The following is a 16,946-nucleotide window of genomic DNA, read 5'->3' on the forward strand; positions in this document are numbered from 1 at the left end:
GAGAATCCAACTATTTTTCTACTAAGCCAAACCTCAAAGAGATTTGCACAAACATGATAATGCCACTCTTATCACTATTTTTTTTTGTTTTGGAAAATTTAGTTATTTTTCATTAAAATTTTATTTATGTTAAGATATAATAGGTTTATTTTCATTTTCAATGAATTAAATATTTTTAAATATATGTTTTTATTTCTAATGTGGTAAATAGCAATAGATATGACAGGCATACACAAAAGCTTTTTGAAGTCTTCAATAATTTTTATGAGTGTAAAGAGGTTCTGAGACCAAACAGTTTGAGAAGCACTGATTTAATCCAACACTCTCATTTTACAGATGAGGCCCAGAGAGGGGAAGTGACTTGCCTAAGGTCATCTAGCTAGTATAAGTGGCATATCCTATATTCAAACTCAAGTCTTTTATTTGAAGACCTTTTTGACAAGCCCACTACCTTGTGAGACAGATCATTCTACTTTTGAACAGCTTTAATTGTTAAGAGGGAGCTAAGTGGCATAATGGATAAAGCACTGGCTTGGAACCAGAAAGACTCATCTTCCTGAGTTCAAATCCCACCTCAGATACTTCCTAGCTGTGTGACCCTGGACAAGTCACTTAACTCTGCTTCAGTTTCCTCATCTATAAAATAAGCTAGAGGAGGAAATGGCAAACCACTCCAATTATCTCTCCCAAGAAAACCCCAAACAGGGTCACAGAGAGTCAGACACTACTAGAAAAATGACTTAACAACAACGTAGAGCCTAAATCTGCCTCTCTATAACTCATACTCACTGCTCTTTATTCTCTTCTCTGGAACTAAATAGAATAAGTGGGGAAAGAGCTGGGTTTAGAGTCAAGGGGACCTAATGACTGGTGTGACCTTGCACAAATTACCTAACATCTCTGTGCCTAAATTCTTGCATTTGTAAAGTGAGTGCATTGGACTGGGTGACCTCTGGGATTCCCTCCATCCTTATACCTATGATCTTGTGATACTATGATTCTAACAAGAACGGAAAATATTGGTTGTTGGAGGGGTTGTGGGGAAACTGGGACACTAATCCACTGTTGGTGGAGTTGTGAAAAGATTCAACTATTCTGGAGAGCAATTTGGAACTCTGCCCAAAGGGCTATAGAATTATGCATACCCTTTGATCCAGCAATACCACTGCTAGGTTGATATCCTAAAGACATCCCCAAAATGAGAAAAAGACCTATTTGAACAAAAATATTTATAGTGGCTCTTTTTGTGGTGGCTAAAAATTAGAAATCAAAGGTATGCCCATCAATTAGGGAATGGCTAAACAAACTATGGTATATGATGGTAATGGAATATTACTGTGCAGTAAGAAATGATAAACAGGATGACTTCAAAAAGCTTGGAAAGCCATGTATGAAATGATGTATTGGGAAGTGAGCAGAACCTTGTACACAGAGACAGCAATAATGTTCAATAAAGAACTGTGAATGACTTGACTATTCTTAACAATACAATAATCCAAGACAATCCCAAAAGATTATTGATGAAACATACTAACCAGCTCCAAAAAACCCCCTGATGTTGATGGAACAGACTGAAGCATTCTGTTTTTCATATTCTTTCATTAAGTGACAAATATGATGATGTTTTGAATGATCATATATGTATAACCCATATCGGATTGTTTGCTGCCTCGGGAAGGGGGGAGGGGTGGGAGGGAAGGAGGGATAGAGATTGGAACAGAAAAATAGAATTAAAAATGTTTAACCTGAAAAAAACCCAAAACAACTGAGGCTCAGAGAGCCCAGTGAATTGCACAGTGTCACACAACAAATTGGTGACATTGTGACTAGAATCTAGCCTTTGAAGTCCCTCACTTAACAAAGGGAGTTATTTTGGTGAAGAAAAGTCTACTTCTATCGAACAAATGAATATTCATCTAAGGTGAATAAATGATTATTTCTCCTGAATGGTGGTATAAATCAGTTAGGGATCAGTCTGTGCAATGACAGAAGATGACTTCAGCTCCAGGAGTGGGGAAGCAAAGTCCCTGCAAAGTATAGAAAGTGGGTTATACCCAGGAGAGTTTTCAGCATACTCCCAATAATTACCTGGGCCACACAGGTGTCCAGCTATAGGTGCTGAATAATCTTCCTCTTGATCGGCTTTCTTCAAGACTAGGGCAAAGAAAGCAGCAAATCCCAGGACCTGAAATTCAATTCAATAAGAATTCATAAGGTGCCTAATGTATGTACTTTGCTAGGTTCTGGGGATACAAAGACAAAACCAAAACTGTGTGCCCTCAAGGAGCTTACATTCATTCTACTGAGAATCACAAGCTATGAATACTAAGACTCACAGGGCCCGTTTACCTACACTGTCCTAGACATTGACTTCAGGTCTCTACTCCTCCTGTCCAGTGTCTCTGCTATGAGGGAGACACAAGGTCCAACCACCCTGGGCAGTCTCCATATTCTCTTCATGTAAACTGGAGCATAATAACTAAACTAGCTATTACTCTATCTTATCCTGCCATTTCCTTCTTCAAAATATTTGCAGAGGCCATTCTGCATCCCTGAAACATACTCCTTCTTCATCTCTGCCTCTAGAAATCCATTTCTTCCTTCAAGACTCAGATGAGGAGCTACTTCTCCATGGAGGGGAACACTAATCCTCACAGCTGAAAATGACCTTTCTTCTCACAAATTTTCCTAGATGATTCTGTCTGGATTTTTCCTGTGCTTCTATCACTCCTTACTTTGCATTAAACTTTTTTGTGTATGTTATTTTCCCCACAGTAGAATGTATGTAACTTGAGGGCAGAAGACTTATGATTTGGTTTTTTTTTTTCCATCATTGCATCTCTAGGATCTTGCACAAAGTAGGAGCTTAAAATACCTAATGATTTATGTATGCTCAATAAATTTGATGTGATACATTAAAGTGAACAAAGTAGAAAATACCACATTGGCTGTTAAGAGGCAATTACACGAGGGGCAGCTAGATGGCGCAGTGGATAGAGCACCGGCCCTGGAGTCAGGAGTACCTGAGTTCAAATCCGGCCTCAGACACTTAACACTTACTAGCTGTGTGACCCTGGGCAAGTCACTTAACCCCAATTGCCTCACTAAAAAAAAAAAAAAAAAGAGGCAATTACACGGATAGACTTGGCCACTTAGATTGATTAGATGAATAGAGAGTCACCAGCTACAATCTTTTTGGTAAGATGGAGGACTTCCAGGTCTTAGCATCTGCCTTGTCACTCAGTCCTAAGATCCACTGGGTCTTAATATTTGTCCTCTACACCCTATGAGCACGGCCATCTTACCTGTTGGGGACCCAAAGGACTCCTGGGCCTTGCTATCCTTCCTGCATTTGAACTCTCCCATATGTGTTGTCTTTCCAATTAGAATGTGAGCTCCTTGAAAGTAAGAACTGTTTTACTTATCTCTTTGTATCCCAAGAGCTTATTAGTAAGTATTCAATATATTTTAATTTTTAATTTTTTTTTTGCAGGGCAATGGGGGTTAAGTGACTTGCCCAGGGTCACACAGCTAGTTAAGTGTCAAGTGTCTGAGGCTGGATTTGAACTCAGGTACTCCTGAATCCAAGGCCAGTGCTTTATCCACTGTGCCACTTAGCTGCCCTCAATATATTTTAAAATTCACTTTTCATTCATTCATTCATTGACTCAGGGAGAAATTATCATGAAAGAGTGGCACTATAAAGGTGACTTTGAAACATTTCAGTGATGCTATGCCTGGTGTCCGTCTTCTCGAGAAACGCACTGACCCAACATGGCAACTGACCTAACTCAAACCCATTCAAGTGGGTGGCAGGAAGTAGAAACCCAGTGCTGGGTGACCATAGGGAATGTTACCTTCAGGGGTTGGGTGATGAAAACACTTTCTACAAATGATACTGCCATGGAAAGAAGCCATTTGATGGAGTTGTCTTTCCCATAGTGGAGCCCATACAGCATGGTGAAGAAGGCTGCAACGCCACTGGTGCTCACAACAAGTAGCCAGCCAATGAGGACAAACCACCAGGGCAGGCTTGGGCCAGCAGAGCCTTGCTTGTTGGACCCAATGATGGACTGGACTCTAAGAAGGGGAAAGAAAAGAATAAGTGAGAGGAGAGCAAGGAGGGAAGGGACAACATAGAGTTTAACCCTCTGGGGAAAATTCTACTTTGTCCTTTAGAGATAAATATAAGGCTCATCAATTAGTTGGGCTAGGACTGTTTCCAGGAATTGTTAAACTCAGGGTAATATCTTCGTTCTAAAAGGTCCTTGGCCTAAAAGTGAATTTGGTGGCCATAATGAGTGATGAGAATTATTTTTAGTCTGTTTCCAGGTTCTCTCTCCTTATAGAGTTGGACTGGGCAGTTTCTATCCTATCATCACTCTTCCAAAAAGGCTTATACCATCCCGGATAAGCTATCACATTCCAAACACCGAAAGGAAGGCTTAGATGATCCCCTGGAAAATTAAGGACTAGAGGATGGCCTTTCTTCCTGGAAAGGAGCCAAAGGAATGGGTTAACTGACCATTTTCTCAAGCTGCAGAGGCCTGGGTGTTGTTTTTGTTGAGATGTACATGTCTTCCTGAGAGACAAAGAAGTCTTATGTTTTCTGGAATCTTCCTCTCAGGAGGGCTAAGAGAATGGGATTGGGAAAGGGGTAGGGGTAAATCTGGGTAAATGTGATGAGGAGCTTTGTCCAGCAGATCCAATGAGAGATTTTTGAGCTGAGAGACATAGCACTTAAGAAACCTTCCTCTCATTATGCTCAAAGGGCTATAAAGCTGTGCATACCCTTTGACCTAGCAATACCACTTTTGGGTCTTTTTCCCAAAGAGATCATGGAAAAGGGAAAAGGACCCACATGTATAAAAATATTTATAGCTGCTCTTTTTGTGGTGGCAAGGAATTGGAAATTATGGGGTTGCCCATCAATTGGGGAATGGCTGAACAAGTTGTGGTATATAAATGTAATGGAATACTATTGTGCTGTAAGAAACGATGAGCAGGAGGAGTTCATTCAGAGAAACCTGGAAGAACTTGCATGAACTGATGATGAGTGAGATGAGCAGAACCAGGAGAACATTGTACACAGTATCATCAACATTATGTGTTGATCAACTGTGATAGACTAGATTCTTCTCACCAATCTAACAATACAAGAAAGTTCCAAAGGACTCATGATGGAAAAGGCTCTCCAAATCCAGAAAAAAAAGGAACTGTGGAATATGGACTCTGATTGGACCATACTATTTCTTTTGGTTTTGGTGCTGTTTTTCTTTTTTGAGGTTTTTCCTTTTTGCTCTGATTCTTCTCATATAACATGACTAATACAGAAATATGTTTAATGTTATTTTATATATATATATATATATGTGTGTGTGTGTGTGTATATATATGTATATACATATAAACCTATATCAGATTACCTGCTGTCTAGGGGAGATGGAGGTGGAAGGGAGGAAGGGAAAAAAATTTGAAATTGGAAATCTTATCTAAATAAATGTTGAAAACTAAAATAAATAAGTTAATTTTAAAAAAAGAAACCTTCCTCTCAGAAGGACTAAGAGGGTGGGGTTGGCAGAAATGTAGGGGGTGAATTGGATTAAATGCAACCAGGAGTGCTTCCCAAAATGGCCACCTTCTCCCCTCCTGCAGCAGCTATCATCTGGACCAGGATGGGTCAGGTGGGAAGTAGGTTCCATGCTGTCTCTTAAGGTAGAATTAGCCTTATCCATGGTTACCTCATGCCGGTTGGTTCTTGGGAACTATCCTGGTCTCCCAGAAGCCTTTTCAGGGTCTGGACCTGCACCACTGCCTGGGCATGGCTCTTAGGATCCTGGAAATCATGAGGCCCCAGAAGTTGGAGTTCTCTCTCTACTTGTTGAAGATGCATAAAGAGATAATGACTATAGTCACTGCTCTGGAGCCAATTCTTCATCTCCTTGGTTTGGGAGATTCTGGTTTGCTCTGTGACAAAGAGAGAAATAACAGGCCAGTAGCTGGACAGAGAGTTTGTGGTAAAACTAGCATAAAATGGAAACTGCTCTTACTGTCCCTTAATCCTCCAAACTCCCTGCTACCGGGGCAGCTAGATGGTGCAGGGGATAGAGCACTGGCCCTGGAGTCAGGAGTACCTGAGTTCAAATCCAGCCTCAGACACTTGACACTTACTAGCTGTGTGACCCTGGGCAAGTCACTTAACCCCCATTGCCCCGCAAAAAAAAATTTAATTTAATTTAATTTAAAAAAAAATTTTAAAAAATTGGACATTGGTGAGCTGGGAGGGGCAGAGTAGAAGACTGAGGGCAACTGGGGTGTAGAAACATGGGGGGTGATTCCTTTTTGACAATTAAGCAGACAGGAGTCAAAGCATTTTTTTGGTTACTTCTAGACTGTGAGAATTCAGAGGCTGGAAGCATCCCTTCGAAGGTTTCTAGAGCTACATTCTTTAAGATCTTGTTTCTATAGATTTAAAACTGGAATTTGAAATCAAAAGACTTGGGTTTGAATCCTAGTGCCGGCACTTCATAGGACCATAGACAGTGTAACAAGGGACTTTTCAGGTCATCTGGTCAAGCCCACTCATTTTACTGATGAAGAAACTAAGGCCAGAGGATAAGGAACTTGCCCAAGCACACACATTAGTATTGTGCTATGATTAAAATTGACTTTTTGTGTGTGTGTGTTGGGGGGGAGCAATGAGGGTTAAGTGACTTGCCCAGAGCCACACAGTGTCAAGTGTCTGAGGCCAGATTTGAACTCAGGTCCTCCTGAATCCAGGGCCAGTGCTTTATCCACTGTGCCACCTAGCTGCCCCAAATTGACTTATTTTAGACTCTAGATTCCAGCACTCTATCCACTACACCATAATGCCTTAGGCAAATCCCTTAGCCTCTCTAGGCCTCTGTTTACTCATCTGTGAAATGAAGGAATTGGACTAAAAAAACCTGTATATTTCTTTCTAATTTTATTATCTTATGACCTCCTATAAGGCTTATTCCTTTCTCAAAAACAAAAATTTGAAAGGACAACAATACATACATACATACACACACATTATGATAGGGAGTAGACTTGTGGATTAGCTGATATAGAGAACTCCCAGATGAGGACATTCTCTACCAATTCAGGTCAGCATCTTTTCTGCAACTTATAGTCTTAAAGAATTGCCTAGAGCAAATGAGAAGCTAAATGACTTACTTAGGGTCACATAGTCATTATGTGTCAGAGGAGAGATTTGAATCCAGGTCTTCCTTGTTCTGAGATCATCTCTCTATCCACTATATTACATTGCCTCTCATAGATCTATAATATGTACATATTTATATATCTCTATCGTACACACATATATATGTACAATATAATATACATATTTAATGCCATTTGTCAACCAAAGCAGCCTTGGAAAAAAATACATGTGCATCTAAGAACATCATAATTCACAAACTCTTTTTACATTTATATGTCACACTAAATGCCAGAATTGGGACTTAACATAAAATCTTGACAGAGTAGACTATAGAAAAAAATTTATTAAGATGCAATCTATGCAAAAAAAAAAGAAGAAAAAGAAGAGGCAGCTAGGTGGCACAGTGGATAAAGCACCAGTCCTGGATTCAGGAGGACCTGAGTTCAAATCTAGCCTCAGACACTTGACACTTACTAGTTGTGTGCCCCTGGGCAAGTCACTTAACCATTATTGCCCCGCAAAAACAAAACAAAACAAAAAGATACAATTTAGTAAGGATAAATGTAAAGTCTTATACTTGGATCAAAAAATTAACTTCATAATTATGAGAAAAAGAAGGAAACAGTTCATATGAAAAAGATCTGGGTGTCTTAATGATCTGGGTATCTTAATATAAGTCAACAATATGAAATGGCAATGAATAAAACTAACTTGATCTTGGGCTACACTCAGAGACTCATAGGCATTATGGTTGTCTGTACTTTTCTCAGATCGAACCATGTCTGAAACATTATGTCCAATTCTAAGCACCGCACTGGAGGGTCCAGAGGAGGGCAACCAGGGTGGTGTTAAAGTTCAAGTTTAAGTTCTATGGGGATAGGTTGGAACTAGGCAGAGAGAAGAAAAGACTCATTAAGGATGTGATAACTGTCAAATATTTGAAGAGCAGTTATGTGGAGGAGAGAATAGATTTGTTCTGTTTGGTCCAAAAGGAGAAAGTTAGAATCAGTAGTAGGATAACACAAAGAGGTAACTTTTTTGTCTTAAGGAAAAACTTTCTAGCCATTAGAGTGATGCAGAAGTGGAAAGATCAGCTTTTGGAGGTAGTGCATTCCCTTTTATGGAGGTCTTTAAGCTAAGGCAGGATGACCACTCAGGGTACGGTGTAGGGGGGCTGCTTTTTCAGGTATAGATCCAATTAAGAGTATTTTCTTGGGAGCAGCTAGGTGGCGCAGTGGATAAAGCACTGGCCTTGGATTCAGAAGTACCTGAGTTCAAATCCGGCCTCAGACACTTGACACTTACTAGCTGTGTGACCCTGGGCAAGTCACTTAACCCCCATTGCCCCGCAAAAAACAAACCAAACAAACAATATTTTTTTTTAAGAGAGTATTTTCTTTTTTGAAATTCTAATGTGTTCCCACTCTGCCCCATGAGATGAGCAGGGATAATCCCATTTTACAAGAGAGAAAACAGTCTCATTCAATGTCACATAGTAAATAAATGGTACCCTCCAAAAGGGTTGTTTTCTTAGCTTGCCTCCCTTAGGAGGCCCACAGATGCAATGCAAATTAAATCATCATTCTTTATTATTTACCCCAGGAACACAGAGGCTCTTCTGGGCTCTACAGGATGCAAAGCCCTTTAAAATTGGTCCTGTAAGTCTGTGGTTTGGAACTTGTATATTTTCCCATGCAAAAATATTGCATGGGGAAAGATTTTCAGGGGTGGTAAGAAGATTTTCAGGTTGGTCTCCCAAACCTGTGTGGCTCATATTATCACACACATACACAATTAACAATTGTGTATAACAATATCACACACATAACACAATTGTGCAGAGATTCAAAACTGAAAGGAATGGCAAAAACTTGGCATAATGATGTGCATGTTGAAGGCATGGCTTCTCATGGGACCATTACAGATGAGGGCTCTCCCCCTGCATGTTGATTTTTTTCTGAGATCTTTCGTAATTCCAGTCTTTTTTCCTTATTACCCTCTTTCTGACTTCTTCCCCTGGAGGCTGAACCTCAAAGCTGGCTCAGCTTCCTCCCATGCTGGGTAATTCACATTTTACCAGACTCACTCTCAGCCAAAAATGACCTGCGGTATGGGAAAGGGGAAGAATGAAAAGGTCAGAATTATCACCAGCTAGATGCTGGGCTCTTTCCCTCAGGCTTAATGGGGTGCCACACAGCCATACAGATGTATGCTGCCTCTGCTCCTTTTGTTCTTCAATTCTTTGACTGAGCTCTGTTGAAGTACAGAGTACTACCACACTGCTGTCCTAGCCAGAACAAACTTCTGACTTTTGGTTTTCCTAGGAATTAGGAAGTGTAGAGTTGATTTTTTTTGTTGCAAGTGAGTGGGTCTGCTTATGTGGTTCTGCCCACATGGTGGGGAGGGGATATGGGAGTCCTGAGTGATTGAGTTAGGGATTTGCCTTCCTTTCTGTTAGTTCCTTGTATTTTTACCTTGTTTGGATTCTTGATTTTCTAGATCAGGGAAAACGTTGAAAGTGCTTTATCACTTCTATCTAATTCCAATTTTGGAGAAGTTTGAGAGGTCAGAGAACGTGTCCTCCATCTTGTTGATCACATGACCAAAACCACACTTTAGGCTCCAAGCTTTTCATAACAGATGAGAGGAGCTCTAACCATGGTGGCAAGACATAGGATACCAACTAAGGTAAGAGAGGGAACCATTTGTTTTTATGAACCACGAATATGTGGAGTGTTTGTACCTGCCAACATACTGAATTTTATGAAGAAAGAAGATTATAAAAACTGATCTGCCTATATGGCATAGTGATAAGAAAATTAGATTTGGAATTAGAAATCCCAATTTCAAATCCCAGCTCTGTTACTATTTATATGACTTTGGGCAAGTAATCTGAAAAATGACATGACATCTAAGATCCTTTTCCAGCACCAATTCTATGATCCCTCATCTACACAACAACCTTTCACTCTTCCTGGAAGTTTGCTAATAAGCAATCAAGTTTTCCTAGCCTAAAAGCTGACCACACTTTTCTAACCTCATGATCAGAATCCAAGTTATTCCAAACAGTTCCCTTGGACTCATCCCCAGTGAGTCAATGATTACATTTTCAAATTTTCCATGTGGACATTGGTTATTTGCACCAGGCTATCAGAGCTGGGTGACAAGAGGTACCCTTGACAGCCCTGTGAAGTGTCCTCTGTCCAGGACATTGACCTCCATGGGAAGGGAAGCAAGTGGGGAGGGGACAAAGGCTTTGTTTCTATATCTAAGATCACTTTCAGCAAGAAAACAAAAGCTTGCTTGGAACATCTTGTCCTTTTCTATACTTTCCTCCCTGTTTTATTTTTAACTTCCCACAGAATCAGAATTTCTAAGATGGAAAGGACTTCACAATTAATCTAACCCAACCGATACCTGAACAAAAATCTCTCTAGCATGTATGACAAGTGATTGGTCGTCCAGTTGAAGTCCAGTCTATTTGAAGACCTCCAGTGACAGGCAATTTGTTGTTGTTTGTCCTTTATTCTTGAAGAGGACCATGACAGTGGGGTGATGTCATGACTGGCACTGAATTAGTTTTAAGTAAGGGAGAGCTGTGCAAGGTCACCAACCTCACTCTCTCCTTCAGAGCCATCTGGGTCCAGATGACAACATTATGTATCAGGACAACTAGAGATGGCCCCAGATGATTAAGGCAATTGGGGTTAAGTGACTTGCCCAAAGCCACAAAGCTAGTAAGTATGAGGTGAGATTTGAACTCAGGTTCTCCTGACTCCAGGGCCAGTGCTTTATCCACTACACCACCCAGCTGCCCCGAAAGAAAATTTACTAACTCTTGAGGCAACCTATTCTGTGTTGAAATGGTTCTAATTGCTATCAAGTTTTACCTTATATAGAGCCTAAATCTTCTGGTTTGCATCTACTATTAGTTGTTCCTAGTTCTTCCCTTTGGGGCCAAGTTAAAAAGCTAACACTTCTCCTCTATTTCTATCATTCTTTTATATTTATTTCATTCCCACCCTCAGAGAAACAAGATCTAGGTTCTGTGTATCTTTTCAGTCTTCTTCCCTACTCTGTTTCAAGATCTGGGTTCAGCTCTTCATTGGCCTCATTCCATTTAGCACCACTGTCCTTCTTCCTTCTGTTGCTTCTGGAAATCGTTAGGCAATCTCCCTCACCCCACCATGCTTGCTTTTCAGGGAGACCAGACCTATACCTATGTATGACAGGCTGGCACACCCAAAATCCCAAGGAAAGCAATATGTTCCTCTGTTGGAGCCTCAGATATATGTTTCACAAACATTTACTGATTACCCACTATTTTTTGCATAAAAGTCCCTGAGATAGCATCACAGAATCCCTAATCCTGGCATTTGATGCCTTTATAGTCTGGCTCTAACCTATCTTTTCATTATAATTTCACTCTACTCCCTTTATGTGCAACCATATGGGGCAAAGTCCCTTTTAGGCCTTTGCTGGCTGAAAATAGGGGTAAGCAAATAGCAACTACATTGCTTGGCTTGTTTCTTTGCCTTTTCCTTACTCACTAACCTACTTGGAAGAGCAAAAGAAGCTCAGAGTTAAAACTAGGAAACCTGGAACCCCAAAGCTGTTTAGTGGTTATTGGGAAAATAAGCATCGTCTGGCTTATCATCTAGCCTTTAGAGATCAACATTGGGAGCAAGATAGAATATTTACCATTAACTGGAGTAAGGTCTCAGGCAGAAAAATCCAAGTCCCTGGATTAGTATGTGATATTTAAAAAAAAAAGACTAAGCCATAGAGGAGTAACTAGCTGGGAAGACCCAGTTATTTGTTTTAAAGAAGTTGGTATATGAGGTTGAGAATATACTGCTGGGAAAATGAGAGGCCTCAATTTGAAGATGCTTGGGAAGCAATCAGACAATAAGACAGGAGAACCCAAGGCTTTTTCCTGGTTCCTAAGCAAGGATTTTTGCCTTTTCCAAGAGATTTGGGGGGAAAACACAAGGACTTCAAGCTAAGAAAGATTAGTAATTAATATCCTCTTTTCCCTGAGGAAGAGATAGCTAGGATGTCAGACTATAGTACAATAGTGTCCAACAAAGCCTATCCAAAGCTGAGCAGTGTCCTAAAGAGATTATGAGTCTAGAAGAGCAATGTCTGAGACTATGCCTGTCTGAGCAGTGTCTATCAGAGACTGCAACCTCAGAAAGATTAATGTGATGACATCATTACAAAACATCAGTGGTCCAACAGCACTGGAGGTCTGAGTTGCTGCATATATTTAATATGTGGGTGCTTTTCTACACTTGTGGCCTGGCCACACATATTCTCTACACATGTATCCTTCCCTGCATATTCTCCACATCTATCCACTCTTCCTTTTAATTCTCTATTTGTGGGAAAATGCACCCCAGGTTTTAGGGAGAAACATTCTGCTGCTACTTTTCTTACTATGCATTTTCATTACATGACTTCACTTTGGACTAATTGTATCCTCTGGCTATTAAAGGTAAATACATTAGTGAGGGGTTGTAGGGGATGTAGACCCACAGACTACCTGGAACATGGGATAGATAGTCCCTTGCAGGGGACATGACCAGTAAGTTGTAGGGTTTCCCCAGGAGTTATCCATATGTATACTCTACATTCCAGTCAATTATTGTTCCCTGATTTCACTCTGCCTTCTCCTGCCTTCTTACCTTTGCTCATATCATAGGATTTAACAACTGGAAGGGTCCTTAAAAATCATATAGTACAACTTCTCATTTTACAGCTGAATAAACTAAGGTTCATAGAAACAAAAGTCACTCAAATGCCATTTGCCCTCCACGAAGCTTTCTTTTCCTGACACCCTCAGTGGAAAATGATCTCTCCCTTCTTGACATCTCAGAGCATTTGCTCTAGGTCTAGCCTTTACATCCTCATTATTAATGTATTCATGCATTCCCCCATTATACGTAAGCTCCTTAAGAACAGGGTCTGTGGCATATCTATCTGTGTAGTTCAGTGGGCAGCAAAATGCCTTGCAAACGATAGACATTTAATAAATATTTGTTGAGTCTGAATGGCAATGGGTACAAGATATAGCACAAAGAATATAGAAGTGTACACACATGAATGCAGAGACAACTTGCAAAACAAATACCTCTAAGACCCAAAGACAAAGTCTATCCAGGTCCATATATCCTTTGTCTTTCATGGGATCATTAAAGAAGACAGTTTTCCAAGCCAGGTCTGGCACATTCTTATATGAGCATTTCTCAATGAGAAATATACAAACTACAGAAGACAGTTGCTACTATGAGTAAGGGGATCTCTTGACAGGCCTTCCTGGGCAGGGATAAGAACTGGAGAAGTAATGCATGTAGTGTAATGTATATCAAGAAACTAGAAAGCCCTGTCCTTGGGTCTTAAAGGTATTTGTTTTGCTAACATCTGCTAGTATGCATAGAGACATGGTAAGACTTTATCCTGTGTGGAAAATTGGCAACTCTGGACAGTAGTCTCTACAAGAAAAGCTGGAGTTCAGAAGAACAGCCAGTGACACTTGGGTTTATTTAGAAATAAGCAAGGAACCCTCCACCCTCAAAATGCCTTTATTTCCAGATAATTCCTGAGCTAATTGGCATAAAACTCACTCTTAAATTTCTCATACCAAACATACTAAGTAATGTAAGCATCATAAGGGAGGAGTCTTTTTCAGTGATTTAATTTATCTCTTCATCTTGTAGACAATTATATTTTTTAAATTAAATTTACCTTTTGGGTAAATGAAACACAGTAAGGAAATCAAGCAGAGAGCTGTAATTTGGTAGCCAACACTAGGATATGCATCCAAAAACCCGGGTTCTAATTCCCACTTATTTACACCTGCCTTCAGGCAAGTCACTTCCATTCTTGGGCCTCAGTTTCCTTATCTGTAAAGTGGGTCCCTGCCATGTAACTTTTTCAAGGAAGTCATGAGGATCAAATGATATAATGGGATAGGAAAGTACTGTGGAAATTGGCAACTACATTGTGAAAGAAATGGAACATTATCTTCATTAAGAATTACTAATACAGACTCAGAATTAAGAATTACTAATAAAGACTCAGATCAACTGAATCATCATTTATTAAGTATCTAATAAATGCAGTGTTCTGTGCTGGATGGTGAGGTTAAAAAAGACAGATAAAGGGGCAGCTAGGTGGCGCAGTGGATGAAGCACCAGCCCTGGATTCAGGAGTGCCTGAGTTCAGGTCTGGCCTCTGACACTTGACACTTACTGGCTGTGTGACCCTGGGCAGGTCACTTAAACCCCATTGCCCTGCAAAAAACAAAAACAAAAACAAAAAAAGACAGATAAAAAGACAGCTCTTATTCTGAAGGAGCTGGCCATCTAGAGAATCTTATAAAATAGATAATTGGATACATGGCATTTGTCAAAATAAAAATTTAAAAGCTTGTTCAACCTATATCTCAGAACTAATGATAAAAAGTATAAGAACTGAACTGTATTAAAGAAAATGTAGACTCTGTGTTGACTATGTAACTTGAGAGTAGTAAAAAATATTGCATAGCATGTTGGGCCAGTATTGATTCTAGACCCTTTCTTCATGTGCAGGATAGTAACTCTTTCTGCAGGCATCTGAACTTTGGTCCTCTTTTAAAGCATGGCTCAGGGCACATCCTAGTCAGAATCACAGAATCTGAGAGAGAGGAGGGACACCTCAATGGCCACCTTATCTAATCCATACAAGAAAGAATACCCACTATTATATACATGGCAAATAGCCATCTAGCCTCTGCTTGAAGACCTCTCAGGAGAGAAAACCTGTCATGTCTGCAGGGGACCATGTGACTTTGGATAGCTCTGACTGAGGGGACACAAGTCCAAAGTGGCCTGCCTCTATGCAACTTCCAGCCATCCATTGTTCCTGGTTTTGCCCTATGGGGCCAAGCAGAATAAATCATCCCTCCTTCACATCTTTGCTTTTCAGATACTTGCATACAGCCATCATGTTCTCCCCGAATCTTCTCCAGCCTAAACATGTCTAATTTCATCAACTTTTCCTCATAAGACATGGACTTAAGGACCATTCCAGTTCCTTCCTTGGGACATTCCAGTTTATCAATTCCTTTATAATCTCTGGTGCCCAGAATAAAAAAATAAAAAAAAAACAGTACTCCTTAAGTGTTCTGACAAGAGTACAAAAGAGCTATCAGTTACCTATTCCTGGAAGCTATGCCTTTCTTATTATAGCTTAAAATTGTATTGGGGTTTTTGGCCTGTCATGCTACACTGATGATTCATAGTGAATTTACAATTCATTACACCCTTCAGATCTTTTTCAGAATTGCTGTCTAGGGGGCAGCTAGGTGGCACAGAGGATAAAGCAGCGGCCCTGGATTCAGGAGGACCTGAGTTCAAAGCTGGCCTCAGACATTTGACACTTACTAGCTGTGTGACCCTGGGCAAATCGCTTAACCCTCATTGCCCCACAAATGTTGTGTAACCATGCATCTCCCATCTTTTACTTTAAAAGTTGGTTTTCTTTCAACTAGACCTTAAAATTTATATTTATTCCTACTGAAATTCCTCTTACTAGATTCAGCCCAGTCTTCCAGATTGTCAAGATTCCTTTTGGCTCCCAACCCTGTTATCCACTTTGTTAGCCATTTTTCTCGAGTTTGTGTCATGTGAAAATTTGATGAACATGTAAACTATGCCTTTATCTGAGTCATTGATAAAATTATTCTTTAGCACAGAGCCAATTAGATTCCTGTTGCATTCCATTAGACTCGTTAGGTTCATACTGAACCATTAACAATTACTCTTTGAGTAAAAAGCTAAATTTCCTACGCTAAAGATTCTAGACTTGATATGGTGGAAAACGGAGTCACTTGAGGCTTTTGAGAAAGTGAGTGATACAACACAAGTTATGGTAATGTAAATGATGTTCAAGGAATATTTACCCAACAGCCTTTTGCAAGATTGAAGGGATGAGAGAAAGGCTATGTGCAGGGAGGTCAACTTGGGAACTGCTGTGCTAATATTGGTGTAAAAGCCTGGACTTCCTGGACTTGAAAGCAACGGGAGTGGAAACGAGCTTTGGAGAGTGGAAGACTCTAGGATCATGGGGAAAGGTAGAGGAGTTACATCTGGCAAAAAGAAAGGTTATCTTTTCTTCTGACATGTAAAGAAAGCAGCAGGAAATGGATGCAATATTAAAAATAATCTATGATTATGGTGAATGTATAGCTTCAGAGGGTTTGGGAGGAGGGGTTTGGTGGAGAAGGAAAGTGAAGGTACAGGCACTAAAGGCCTTTATCCTCTCACTAATTTAGGAAGTGAGGTCACCTGATAAAAGGAAGAAAGGCATGGCTGGTCTTGGGGCAACAAGAGATGCTTCTGCTTTATTCCAAAAAGAATGAAAGTTTGGAGATCACATCTAATATCTGGTCACAGAGCTATGAGAGACTTGTTCTTCTTGCAACTTACCTTTTAAGTTGACAGGCCTAAGGGTAAAGATAGAGACAGCCTCCTTTTTCCTGCCCTCCTCATTAAAATCCTTTCCAGTTTTGTCCTCTGGGCAAATGATCTCTTCTATTAAAGCCAAAAGTTTGTTGATATCCATTGATTTTCCCAGCTCTGCCCCTGAAGCAGGTGACGAAATCTTCAGAGTTTTAAGTAATGAGCTGACAATTCTCCAAATATCCTGCAAATTGAAAAAACAAAAATACTGCTCTCCTACAGGGACCTGAGGTCAGTCCTCTTTGGCCTCATAG

At 40.2% G+C, this 16,946-nt stretch overlaps 1 protein-coding gene across 1 annotated transcript in view; it reads right to left on the bottom strand.

Annotated features, from left to right (window-relative positions):
- The window catches only part of PKD1L2 (polycystin 1 like 2), a 155,638-nt gene that overhangs the window by 52,062 nt on the left and 86,630 nt on the right, over nucleotides 1-16,946 (bottom strand). Inside the window, 4 exon segments of the mRNA XM_043981005.1 lie at nucleotides 2,089-2,185; nucleotides 3,858-4,080; nucleotides 5,742-5,967; nucleotides 16,660-16,876. Coding sequence (XP_043836940.1) covers nucleotides 2,089-2,185; nucleotides 3,858-4,080; nucleotides 5,742-5,967; nucleotides 16,660-16,876 — 763 coding nt within the window.

This window comes from Dromiciops gliroides, chromosome 2 (genome assembly GCF_019393635.1).
Source record: "Dromiciops gliroides isolate mDroGli1 chromosome 2, mDroGli1.pri, whole genome shotgun sequence".
Classification (NCBI taxonomy): domain Eukaryota; kingdom Metazoa; phylum Chordata; class Mammalia; order Microbiotheria; family Microbiotheriidae; genus Dromiciops; species Dromiciops gliroides.